The following is a 12,472-nucleotide window of genomic DNA, read 5'->3' as shown; positions in this document are numbered from 1 at the left end:
TATCTTATATCAGACTTATTATTTTTTGTGATGTCCATTTAGGGTTAGTTGTATTTTTATCAATCGATCGATCAATCAATCAATCATTCAAATTTTTGCTTCCCAACAAACTGCTAAGACCAAAGACAACTGAAGAATCAAGGTATATAAACAAACTGTCCTTTTGGACTTCTTTAAATACTTACAGTATGTTTTTCATAGTACATCAAAAACACTTATTTCAGAGGATGAAGGCAAATATGATTTCTCATGATGTGACCCCTTTAATTAGAGTTGAAACACACACACACACACACACACACACACACACACATTAGATATGTTAACAGCCTAATGCCATTTCTATTAAGGTAATAATATCTATTTAATGTTTTGCTAAAACCATTGCACTGTACAAAAAAAAAAAAATAAATAAATAAAACAAACAAACAAAACAGTCTGTCAGTCAATCATCTGAAGTGTCATTTGACATCAGCAGGAAAGTCGCTTGTGTTTGTGTTTTGAGATTGGTGGCAGGCAGCTGCTCACAGCAGGAAGCATAAAAACAGTAATAGTCAGCAAGAGAGACCTAAGAGAGGAGTGACGTTGTACATTTCAGCACTTAGCGGTAGCCTTCAGATTCAGCTGCATTCATGCTAAAGGCAGCACATAACATTAAGATCACTGCGTCTGATTAAGGGAGCGTTTACACAACATCATTTTCAAGTGAAAACAACAACAGCGTTTTAGGGGCCTAAAAATTATAACTTTTGAATATGGGTTTCAAAATGTGATTTAAAAAAAAAAAACAACTGCTATCTCTATGTAAACAAAAAAGCTAATTTGTGAAAGCAGTGACATTATGTGCATGTGTATTACGTGTTTAGTCAATAGAGGGTATGCACTGACGTCACTTTCCCGCTGGGACATGCCCCCTCAGCCGGACTGAGTGGCAAAAGAGCTTTCAGCGTGAATGTATTTAATAGGGAAGATGTGAAAACGTGAGTAAAACAAACAATAATTAGTTTAAACTAAAGGTTGCTGAACCTGATATAATGTTCCTAATAACTTCACAAATATCCAGGGGTCTATGGATATTGATGCAGCCAGGAATCGTGTTTACTAACACTTATATGTGTCTGAGTTTGACGCTGACGAAAATAAATAAAGCAAATTTGCCTATGAACTAATTTTGTAAATGCAAAATAGGTTATATCAATGTTATATATATCATCATATCGTCCAGCTGAAAAACGTATATAGTTTTTGTTAATGTTTTTTTAAAAAAACATCCAGTTATGCAGAATTTAAGATGGTAAATATATTTAGTTGATGAATTGTCAATATGATATACTATAATGCAATGTATAGGATATGATTTTACTGCACAACTCAATATATTAACATGAAATTATAACTGCAAATCCTGCAATGTTTCGCTGCCTGGAGACCATTTGTTTCTTTGAATTGCAGTGATTAATTTGCTTCTCTTTTCAGTAGCTTTCAGCAGTCTGTAAAATTATACCTCAGGTTTCTTGTCAAATCTCTTTGTACAGTCAGTCGCAAAGCTTGTTCTTATTTTAGAGGTGTTTCGTGTGTTCTGTCACAGCACTCACATTGAAACCAATGCTGCCACTCAGTCTTTTTGCCACTCAGTGGGCGAAACTGCAGTCACTCCGGCTGATGGTGACGTCACATGCTCATACCCTCTATAGGTATGAGCACAGATGCATAGTGTTTTGTACAAAGTGACATCGCCAACTACTGGCCTGGCATGAATAATACAGCATTTTTAGTCATTTTTGCAAATCAATGTGAACAGGCATCATTTTGATGTTGTTGCTGTCAGTACATTAAATTTTTCAAAAACACGAAGGAAAAACTTTTTAGTTTTTAGCACATTGCTGTTTTTTTATTTATTTTTTTTTTTAGCAGTATGACATCATTACTGCTCAAGCCCCACCCACAGCAGCTGACAGTATTAGCATATTTCTACTCTCAGCCGTTTGTATGCTGTCCGCCATTTTCTTCCACCCTCAAGCAGTTGTAGTGACAACAATGTCTCCTAAGCAATGCAGGTGTTTTGTAGTTGGATGTAAAAGTGAACGTCATTTACACCAGACGCGAACGAAGTGTTAGGCGTGAGTGATTTACATGTTAAGTCAATACAAAGACGGGATAGACATCCTGCGAATGACGTGAATTGAGTGCTTGATTTTGCGCAAGTTGAAAAATCTGAACTTTGGTGATTATTCGTGCCGCGTTAACCAATCAGGAGCTCGCTAGCGAGTGGAGGCAGAAATCTGAAACAACAATGGAGGACAAAATCATTGTCGCTGTATGTGGATACCCGGAGCTGTATGATACATCTTCGTACTTTTATAGAAACAGGAATAAAAAGGATCTTACTTGGAAGAAAGTGAGTGAGGAGGTCAGACAATCTGAATCTGGTAAGTTGTAAAAAACACTCTTTACTCAATTTGAGCTATATACATACTGATAGACTGATCTGATGGACCCAGACATGGCAGCGATCAAGTCTACGCCGTTTTTCAGCCTTCCATAGCACATAAAGTGCAGCTACCCTCTCAACAAAATCCATGTCAGCCATTTCGAAATGAGACTGGAGCCGCCTAGCAGAAGCCCCTCCCATGACGCGAATTCACATCTGTTGTGAAGTGAATTTCATGCGCGAATGAAGCGAGTAAACTCAAAATGTTCAAGCGTCCAACTATGTGCGAATAGCGTGATTTATTTGCGCAAGTCACGTCCGGTGTGAACGCACCGTAAGAGTCATTTTCTCCCAACATCAGAGCCACTGAGGATGCTGTGGATTAGTTGGATGCAGTTTTGTTTTTGATGGTAATGCGCCACTAAATACACAAACAAACAAAAAAACAAAAAAAAATGGAAGAGTGGGGTGGAGTGAGCTCTAGCTCATTATCATTTAAAGAGACATGGACTGAAACCTGTCACTGTAAACAGAACTGTTTTTGACAAGGTATAAATAGTTATTTTTTACCCGACCATTGAGGAATTTCATGAAGACCCAAAAGAATCATACCAGCTTGTGGCTTTAAAATCATTTGCACTCACATGAGAGATCTTGCCCATGTCCCACAGCCAAAACACAGAGCAGGATATATGATGAAACATTTATCTTTGTGTGGAAACATAATTAAACTTAACTAAGAAACTCATTTTTATTGTTCTCCATATTCAAGAACTTTGTATTGTGTCTATTTTAATGCACTTGTAATATCTCACTAAAAGCATAATTTACTAAAAAACTGTCACTGTCTCAGCCCTACTACTTCCTTTATATTGGTAACTCCCAGGTACTGGAAATTTTCAGTCATGCACTAAATTTAACCACACCACTAGGTGCATAAGTCCAAGATGACTGCTATCAGCCAATACAACATAAAACATTAAGTAAATCTTTGACACCACTTAACAATAATTTAATTTAGATCTAATTAAAAAAAAAAAAAAAAAAAAAAAAAAAAAAGATTTAATAACAATACACAAAAACCTTTTGATCTCTGTGCATGCTTTCCTTATCATCAGCTGTTTATTATGCAGTCCATTGTGCTATAGGTGATGAGGGACATTTAATAAGAAGTAATAAACTGAATATGGAATCAATTACAGCTCCCCAGGCTGATAGCAATGATATCATTCCCTTTCTGTTAATACGTCTCTCACACTAGCCATACTCTGAATGCTAACAGGCCGGTCGCTCCAGTGGCATACAGTACCAAACAGTGTAGCCTTTCACTTAAAAATTTAACATTTACAATTTTATATTCAGTTCAGCATACAAAATATTATTTTCTGCATAAATGTGTTCTCTTTACACAGTAAGTCGTGAGTGCTCAAAATAGCATTATATTTAAGCATCCTGAAGGTTTGTCAAACATGTGGATAGATGCTGGAATCAAATCATGATATCAATACTGGCCTAGTGGTCCAGATATAAGGATTGTGCTGTATATGTGAGGCGTTCTGGGTTCAGAAGATGAATAAACTGTCACCTTTTTACTTGTTGACTTTCTTGGCCTTGTGAATGATGAACTGTTTGAACTCATGGGTCACATTTTGCTCCCAAGGAACGTGAGAGGACATTTTGAAACTTCTCATTCCGTCTCCCTATTCTTTAATACATATTTTGTCACTTCACCAGGAAGGTGAGAAGGAAAAATAAGGAGAGAGCTGACCGATGAGACGAGTAACAGGCAAGCCATCTATCTCTGTCTCTGGTTAGCAGAAGGTCTTCTTTCTATCTTCGTCATTCTCTGAAAATGTTGAAATGCCATTCAGCATATGTTCAAGGGCTGGCAAAGGACAAATACATTGTGCCAATGGCCCCTCTTCTTTTGCCAAAGCCTGATTGGTTTGGCCAAAAACAACATGATACAGTCAAACAGATGGGGAAAAATCATACTAATGCATATGTATGCATGGTTAACTATGTTCCTGGAAAAAGCACATACAGTAAGTAGCCAATGCTGAGTGCTGAGATCTCTCTGCTTCAGTGATTAAAGAAAAAGTTTTGCCAAAATACGAAAATTTGCTGCACTCACATTTAGGCCATCCTCTGCAGTGAATGAGTGTCGTCAAAATGAGAGCTGATAAAACCATCATAACTGGCCAAAATAACATACAGAGTCCATAATCCATAATAATGCTTTCTCCAGTGAATAAGTCCATCATCTGTTGTCCTAGCACATCAAAATCCACCAACATATTTGTTTAAAACTGTTTTTGCTTGTAAACGGTGGTTGATCTATGTATATTTCTCTCTTGATTCATACCAGACCATTTTTTAAACTTTTTATTTCGTGGAGAAAACAATATTATGGATCAAGGACTTGTATTTTAGCAAGAAGCAACATTTTAAAGATAGTTACATAATCAGAATAAAACATTAGTTTAAATGTCCGCTGAGGAAAGCGATATATTTTTCGTACTGTCCTTTTACCTTTTAAAGGAGAAGCTTCTTTTTTCAGTAGATAAGAAATTACGTTTCTTGAGGAAAACATATCAGGAATGATCTCCATATAGTGGACTTCTATGGTGCCGCCAAGTTTAAACTTCCAAAATGAGTTTGAAGTTTAAATGCAGCTTCAAATAACTCTAAATGATCCCAGCCGACGAAGTATCTTATCTAGCAAAATGATCGGTCATTTTTGAAACAAATTGACAATTGATATACTTTTTAAAGTGATTGATTGTTTCCCTAGATAAGACCCTTCTTCCTCGGCTGGTATCATTTAGAGCCCTTTGAAGCTGCATTTAAACTGCGTTTGAAAGTGTTTGAAAGCCGTGTCTGTCAGTGGATCCATCTATGTGCAGATGTATTCGGGATCCGCTGACACACGTGGCTTTCAAACGCTCCCATTGTGCTTATGTGTGAGCACTCGGTGAGGAGCGTAAAGCGCTTATCATTGTAGCCAATCAGTCATGTCTGTTGAGTGCGTGAACACTTGGCGATGTTTAAAAATCGGCTCAACAGCACTCAAATGTGAGCGGGAAATGGACATTTTTAAAATTTCAGTACCAAAAGTACCGAACCTGGTACCTTTTGACAACCCTAACTCCTTCTTTAAACATATATAGTATGAAGTGCATGCTTTCATATTTTTACAATGCAATTAGCACCTTGCGTGAAGGCTCACTTGCATCTATTAAATCTCAGTGGAAGGAGGACATAAGAGAAAATATATCAGAAGAACAATGGGAAAATATTCTACGTCATGTATACTCCTCTTCCTTCTGTGCAAATCACGGTCTGAATCAGTGTAAAATCCTTCATCGCACACACTGGACCAAAGTTAGACTTTCCAAAATTTATCCCGATATGAATCCCACGTGTGACCGCTGTTACCAAACTCCTGCAACTACTGTGCATATGTTTTGGTCTTGTCTATCTCTACACAAAATTATTGGTCAGATCTTTAAAACATTATCTGAAGTTTTCAAAAGTCATATTGAACCTTTTGCTGTTACGGCTTTATTTGGTACCCTTTCTCAATCGCCTGACATACCCAAACATAAAACGTCTCAGGTTACGTATGTAACCCCGGTTCCCCGAAGGGAACGAGACGCCGCGTCGAAACGCTTTGGGAACGCCTTCAGCGTGACCGCGCTCTGAATCACGTGTGCAATCAGACCAATGGAAGAACGAAACGTCATAGGCGGGTGACGTCACTGACCAGGAAGCATAAAAGCACGTGCGCCAGAACGAGCGTCAGCTTCCAGGAGAGAAGCAGCGCTCGCAGGGACGCAGGAGGATGGCTACGAGACGCGGCGTCTCGTTCCCTTCGGGGAACCGGGGTTACATACGTAACCTGAGACGTTCCCCTTCAGGAACTCGAGCCGCGTCGAAACGCTTTGGGAACGAGATGCCCACGCCGCCAGACCCCAGTCCCTGCCTAGGATGTGCTAGGAGCAAGGACAGAGGAACCAGGCGAGATCCACAGGTCAAGTTCATAAAAGGTCCTCACAAAGGTCAAAGGTGTGGACCAACCCGCAGCGTTGCAAATGTCTTGCATGGGAACCCCAGCAAGAAAAGCTTTAGAGGCAGCCATGCTCCGGGTAGAGTGAGCTCTGACCCCTAGAGGAGGAGGGAGGTCAGAGGCCTCATACGCAGAGCAAATAGCGTCCACTATCCAGCGACTTATCGTTTGCTTGGAAGCAGGGAGGCCCCTCTTAGGGGGGCCATAACAGACAAACAGCTGATCTGACTTTCTCCACCTGGCAGCCCGGTGGACGTATGCGTCCAGTGCTCATACCGGACACATACAATTAAGCTTCTGCTGGTCAGCGTCCCGAAAGGGAGGAGGGCAAAAGGCCTGAAGTACGACAGGCCGTGGTGTCGAGGAGGGGACCTTAGGGACATACCCCGGACGAGGGTAAAGGAAAGCTTTTGAAAGGCCTGGAGCGAAATCCAGGAAGGAAGGGGCCACAGAGAGGGCCTGAAGATCCCCAACTCTCTTTAGGAAAAAAAGAGCAAGAAGAGAGGACAGTCTTTATGGTAAGAAATCTGTCAGAAATTTCCTCAACAGGCTCGAAAGGAGGCCTGCAGAGAGCCTCTAACACCACGGACAGGTCCCAGGGAGGGACACGGGGACGTACCGGACATATAGAGAACTATCCTTTCTATGCATTCTGGCCTAACAGAGAGAAAGCAAGCAAAGCATTTTTACCCCTGGTTGAGTCTTTCTACTCAACAGTTGCACAGAATGGCAATGGTGAATCTCTGGACCTGTTTAGCAATGGAAATAATTGGTGTTCTATAGAGAAGGTAAGATTTCTGAATCCACAAATTGAGAAGAACCAATCAGTTGGACAAATTGCCATGAAGGTGTTCTTGAGCTTGGGACCTTCATATTCCTGTGTTGTTTCTCTTCCAACATGGGTAAGAGACAGTTTCGATTATTGTGGCTTCACTGAAATGATCAAACAGAAAATGATCGACTGGCCTGAGTTTTACAGCATTGTGTTTAAGAACTTGAGTGCTGTGGACACACATAACAGAAATTTGCTTGTTCTGAATGCCATCAACTTGAATGATCCTGCTGTTGATGATCTGCTGATAATTTACCCTTGCATTCCAACACAGAAATGTCAGAACCTTCAATTTATCAAACGACCTGTGAATCCTTCTGGCAAAGTGACTTGTTTGTACGAACTTGAGGAAGGACGCATTCTTGAAGGAACTGAAGATGACTTCCTCTCACCAAAAAGGATTCAAAGACTTTCAGAAATGGGAATGCTGAGTGAACGTCTCCCTTTAGAGGACATCATAGAAAGAGTGGGGAAGATATCTAGTTTTTGGCAACAGGATAAATCTAAATTTTGTAAATGTCTTCAGTGTCTCATGGAGTCAATGAAAGACTCCTCAGAAGATGTGAATTCTCTGCACTGGCTCACACTGTCTCAAATACCATTCCTTCCTGCCTTAGCTCCTTTAGTTCAGCAAAATGAACACCACATTTTTAAAAAAATTGACAATTGAGACTTTTTAAAGTGACCATTGTCACAGTTTAGTAAGACCCAGAATTCACAGGCTGGTATCATTCAGTCCTTCAAATACACAGTTATGATCCAGTTTTCCAAAAACTGAGAGTACAGACAAATCCATCAGTTGAGACAGTCTTCAGCAGCTGTTTCGGGATCCACCAACACTGCAGTGCATTTGAAAAGACTGCTCTCCTCAAAATTGCTCAGACTTGTAGCCAATCAGTCAATTATTTGCTGGTGCAGAAAGATCCCAATGTTTAAAATTGGCCATGCAACAGCACTCAAATTCATTTTCAAATGGACATTTTTTTGTAAATGTGAGTACAAAAGTACCAGAACCTGGTACCTTTTGAGAACCCATAACTCTTTCTTTAAACATATAGTATGAAGTGCTTGCTTTCAATTTTTACAATGCAATTAGCACCTTGATGTGAAGGCTCACTTTACATCTATTAAATCTCAGTGGAAGGAGGACATATGTGCATATGTTTTGGTCTTGTCTATCTCTACACAAAATTATTGGTCAGATCTTTAAAACATTATCTGAAGTTTTCAAAAGTCATATTGAACCTTTTGCTGTTACGGCTTTATTTGGTACCCTTTCTCAATCGCCTGACATACCCAAACATAAAACGTCTCAGGTTACGTATGTAACCCCGGTTCCCCGAAGGGAACGAGACGCCGCGTCGAAACGCTTTGGGAACGCCTTCAGCGTGACCGCGCTCTGAATCACGTGTGCAATCAGACCAATGGAAGAACGAAACGTCATAGGCGGGTGACGTCACTGACCAGGAAGCATAAAAGCACGTGCGCCAGAACGAGCGTCAGCTTCCAGGAGAGAAGCAGCGCTCGCAGGGACGCAGGAGGATGGCTACGAGACGCGGCGTCTCGTTCCCTTCGGGGAACCGGGGTTACATACGTAACCTGAGACGTTCCCCTTCAGGAACTCGAGCCGCGTCGAAACGCTTTGGGAACGAGATGCCCACGCCGCCAGACCCCAGTCCCTGCCTAGGATGTGCTAGGAGCAAGGACAGAGGAACCAGGCGAGACCCGCAGGTCAAGTTCATAAAACCTTACAAAGGTCAAAGGTGTGGACCAACCCGCAGCGTTGCAAATATCTTGCAGGGGAACCCCAGCAAGAAAAGCTTTAGAGGCAGCCATGCTCCGGGTAGAGTGAGCTCTGACCCCTAGAGGAGGAGGGAGGTCAGAGGCCTCATATGCAGAGCAAATAGCGTCCACTATCCAGCGACTTATCGTTTGCTTGGAAGCAGGGAGGCCCCTCTTAGGGGGGCCATAACAGACAAACAGCTGATCTGACTTTCTCCACCTGGCAGCCCGGTGGACGTATGCGTCCAGTGCTCGCACCGGACACATACAATTAAGCTTCTGCTGGTCAGCGTCCCGAAAGGGAGGAGGACAAAAGGCCTGAAGTACGACAGGCCGTGGTGTCGAGGAGGGGACCTTAGGGACATACCCCGGACGAGGGTAAAGGAAAGCTTTTGAAAGGCCTGGAGCGAAATCCAGGAAGGAAGGGGCCACAGAGAGGGCCTGAAGATCCCCAACTCTCTTTAGGGAGGAAAGAGCAAGAAGAAGGACAGTCTTTATGGTAAGAAATCTGTCAGAAATTTCCTCAACAGGCTCGAAAGGAGGCCTGCAGAGAGCCTCTAACACCACGGACAGGTCCCAGGGAGGGACACGGGGACGTACCGGAGGCCTCAGCCTCAGTGCACCGCGGAGGAAACGTGTAACAAGGGGGTTTCTGCCCACAGAAAGACCACCGAGAGGGGGCGGGTAGGCCGCAATGGCCGCCACGTAAACCTTCAAGGTGGAGTGGGTTAACCCTGCGGATAGCCTATCCTGCAGGAACTCCAGCACTGAGCCAACTGGGCAGTTAACTGGGTCTTGCTGGCGGCGTCCGCACCAAGAAGTGAAAAGCTTCCACTTCAAGGCGTACAGTTTCCTCGTAGAGGGAGCTCTAGACTGGAGGATGGTCTCAACAACCTCGGTTGAGAGACCGGAAGCTAAGAGGTGTGCCCCCTCAGAGGCCACACCCAAAGCTTCCACAGCTCCGGCCGGGGGTGAAGAATGGAGCCCCCTGCCTGTGAGAGGAGATCTCTCCTGACGGGAATCTCCCAGGGAGAGCCGTCGAGGAGAGAAATCAGGTCCGAGAACCATACTCGGCCCGGCCAGTACGGGGCTACTAGAAGAAGGGACACCCCGTCCCGGCGCACTCTCTCTAGAACTCCCGGGAGCAGAGCGATCGGGGGAAAGGCGTACAGACGTAGCCTCGGCCACGTCTGCACCATGGCATCCAGCCCCAGGGGAGCTGGATGAACTAGAGAGTACCAGAGGGGACATTGCGTGTTCTCCCTCGTGGCAAAAAGGTCCACCTGGGCTGGACCAAACACTCTCAGATCTGCTTCACCACCTCGGGGTGAAGCATCCATTCCCGGGCCTCGGCCCCTGTCTCGACAGGATGTCTGCTCCCAAGTTGAGATGCCCAGGAACATAAACTGCTCTCAGCGAGAGGAGTTTGCCCTGGGACCACACAAGGATCTGGTGCGCCAGCTTGTACAAGGGGCGCGAACGCAGACCTCCCTGGTGGTTGATGTAAGAGACCACCGAGGTGTTGTCGGTGCGGACCAACACATGGCGGTCTCTTAGGTCCGGGAGAAAGTGTTTCAGAGCCCGAAACACGGCCAGCATCTCCAGGCAATTTATGTGCCACGTGAGTTGGCGACCGCTCCACAGACCGCGGGCAGGGTGGCCACTCATGACCGCTCCCCAACCGGTGAGGGACGCGTCCGTCGCTAGCGTTACGCGGCGACAAGGAGCTCCCAGCACCGGGCCCTGAGACAAGAACCAAGGCTTCCTCCACATGTCCAGGGCACGTAGGCAACGCCGCGTGACCCTGATCATGCGAAGTGGGTTTCCCCTCGGGAGAACCCCTTGGTCTTGAGCCACCACTGTAGGGGTCTCATGTACAGCAGGCCAAAAGGTATCACGTTGGACGCTGCTGCCATCAGACCCAGCAGTTGCTGGAACCGCTTCACAGTGAGTGACTGGCCTTCCTTCACTCTCTTGACTGCAGTGAGGATCGACTCGATCCGAGCAGGAGACAACCGTGCCTGCATCGTGGTCGAATCCCACACCACGCCCAGATAAGTGGTTCTCTGTAGTGGAGAAAGCACACTTTTCTTGGCGTTCAGTCTCAACCCCAGCGCCTTCATGTGAGCGAGAACGACATCTCGATGCCGAACTGCCACCATCTCCGACTGAGCTAGGATCAGCCAGTCGTCGATGTAGTTGAGTATGCGGATGCCCTGGAGTCGCAGAGGAGCCAGAGCTGCATCCACACACTTCGTAAAGGTGCGGGGGGAGAGTGCTAGGCCGAACGGAAGAACCCGATATTGGTAAGCTTCGCCCCTGAAAGCAAACCTCAGGAACTTCCTGTGTTGAGGAAGGATGGAGACGTGAAAATATGCGTCTTTTAGATCTATCGTGACAAACCAGTCCTCGGACCTGATCTGAGACACGACTTGCTTGATGGTAAGCATCTTGAACTTCAGCCGCTTGACTGAGCGGTTCAAAAGACGCAGATCTAAAATGGGACGCAAGCCCCCATCCTTCTTTGGAACAATGAAGTACCGGCTGTAGAACCCGGACTCTCTTTCGAGAGGAGGGACCACCTCGATGGCCTCCTTCCTCAGGAGAGTAGCTACTTCCTGTTCCATTACCAGACCCTGCTCGGGGCCCACCAGTGTGGGAGAGACCCCGTTGAACGGCGGAGGTGGTGCGCCGAACTGAATGCGATAACCTCGCTCTACAGTGTGCAGGACCCAAGCAGACACATTGGGCAGTAGCTTCCACGCTGCCAAATGATCTACTAAGGGAACCAGCCTCTCGAGGCTGGCCTCTGGTGTTATGTGGGCCGCTGGAACGGTGTCCTGAAACGGTTGCCCGGCAGGAAGCACCTGAACCAGCGGCCCCAGAGACCCCCGCGGGGGTGGCGAGCTCCCCAGCCCCGCTACGTTGCCGGGCGGGAAAAACTGGGGTGGATGCTCGCTGGAGACCGCTGCGCCCTGAATCACCGGCAGGGTTGGCAGACCGATCTCCCGAGGGCACAGGGGGGACCCGGACACCGAATACTGCGGTGCTACCCGTTTCCCCCCAGATGGGGCTGCCCTCGGCGGTCCCGAGCTGTCAGGACCGCTTGGTCGAGGACCTCTTCGACTGAAGCACGACCCTCAGATCGGGCTTAGCCTGGGAGGTCCTCGACCTAGAGCGTTTGACCACTCGCTCTCGATGGGGAGGAGCGCGAGTGGCCACGCTCTGCTTTTGAGCTTCCCTGTATGAGGAGCTGGTAGACGGCCGGGGCTGCTCCGTCGCAGCAGCCCCGTGAGCTGGATGGCGGCGAGGGAGGAACCGCTGAAACGCCGCCGCTTGCTTACGCGCCTCCTGGTAT

The 12,472-nt window shown here is 45.6% G+C and overlaps 2 protein-coding genes across 2 annotated transcripts in view; both read right to left on the bottom strand.

Annotated features, from left to right (window-relative positions):
- gramd1bb (GRAM domain containing 1Bb) overlaps positions 1-12,472 on the bottom strand; it is a 155,026-nt gene that overhangs the window by 134,212 nt on the left and 8,342 nt on the right.
- Positions 8,957-10,407, bottom strand: LOC127180508 (uncharacterized). The gene has a single exon (XM_051134606.1). The coding sequence runs from the start codon at positions 10,363-10,365 to the stop codon at positions 9,016-9,018; it is 1,350 nt and encodes a 449-aa protein (XP_050990563.1). The 5' UTR covers positions 10,366-10,407; the 3' UTR covers positions 8,957-9,015.

This window comes from Labeo rohita, chromosome 18 (assembly GCF_022985175.1).
Source record: "Labeo rohita strain BAU-BD-2019 chromosome 18, IGBB_LRoh.1.0, whole genome shotgun sequence".
In the NCBI taxonomy this organism is placed as follows: Eukaryota; Metazoa; Chordata; class Actinopteri; order Cypriniformes; family Cyprinidae; genus Labeo; species Labeo rohita.
The sequence above is the reverse complement of the archived record's forward strand: the minus strand, read 5'-3'. Positions and strand labels throughout refer to the sequence as shown.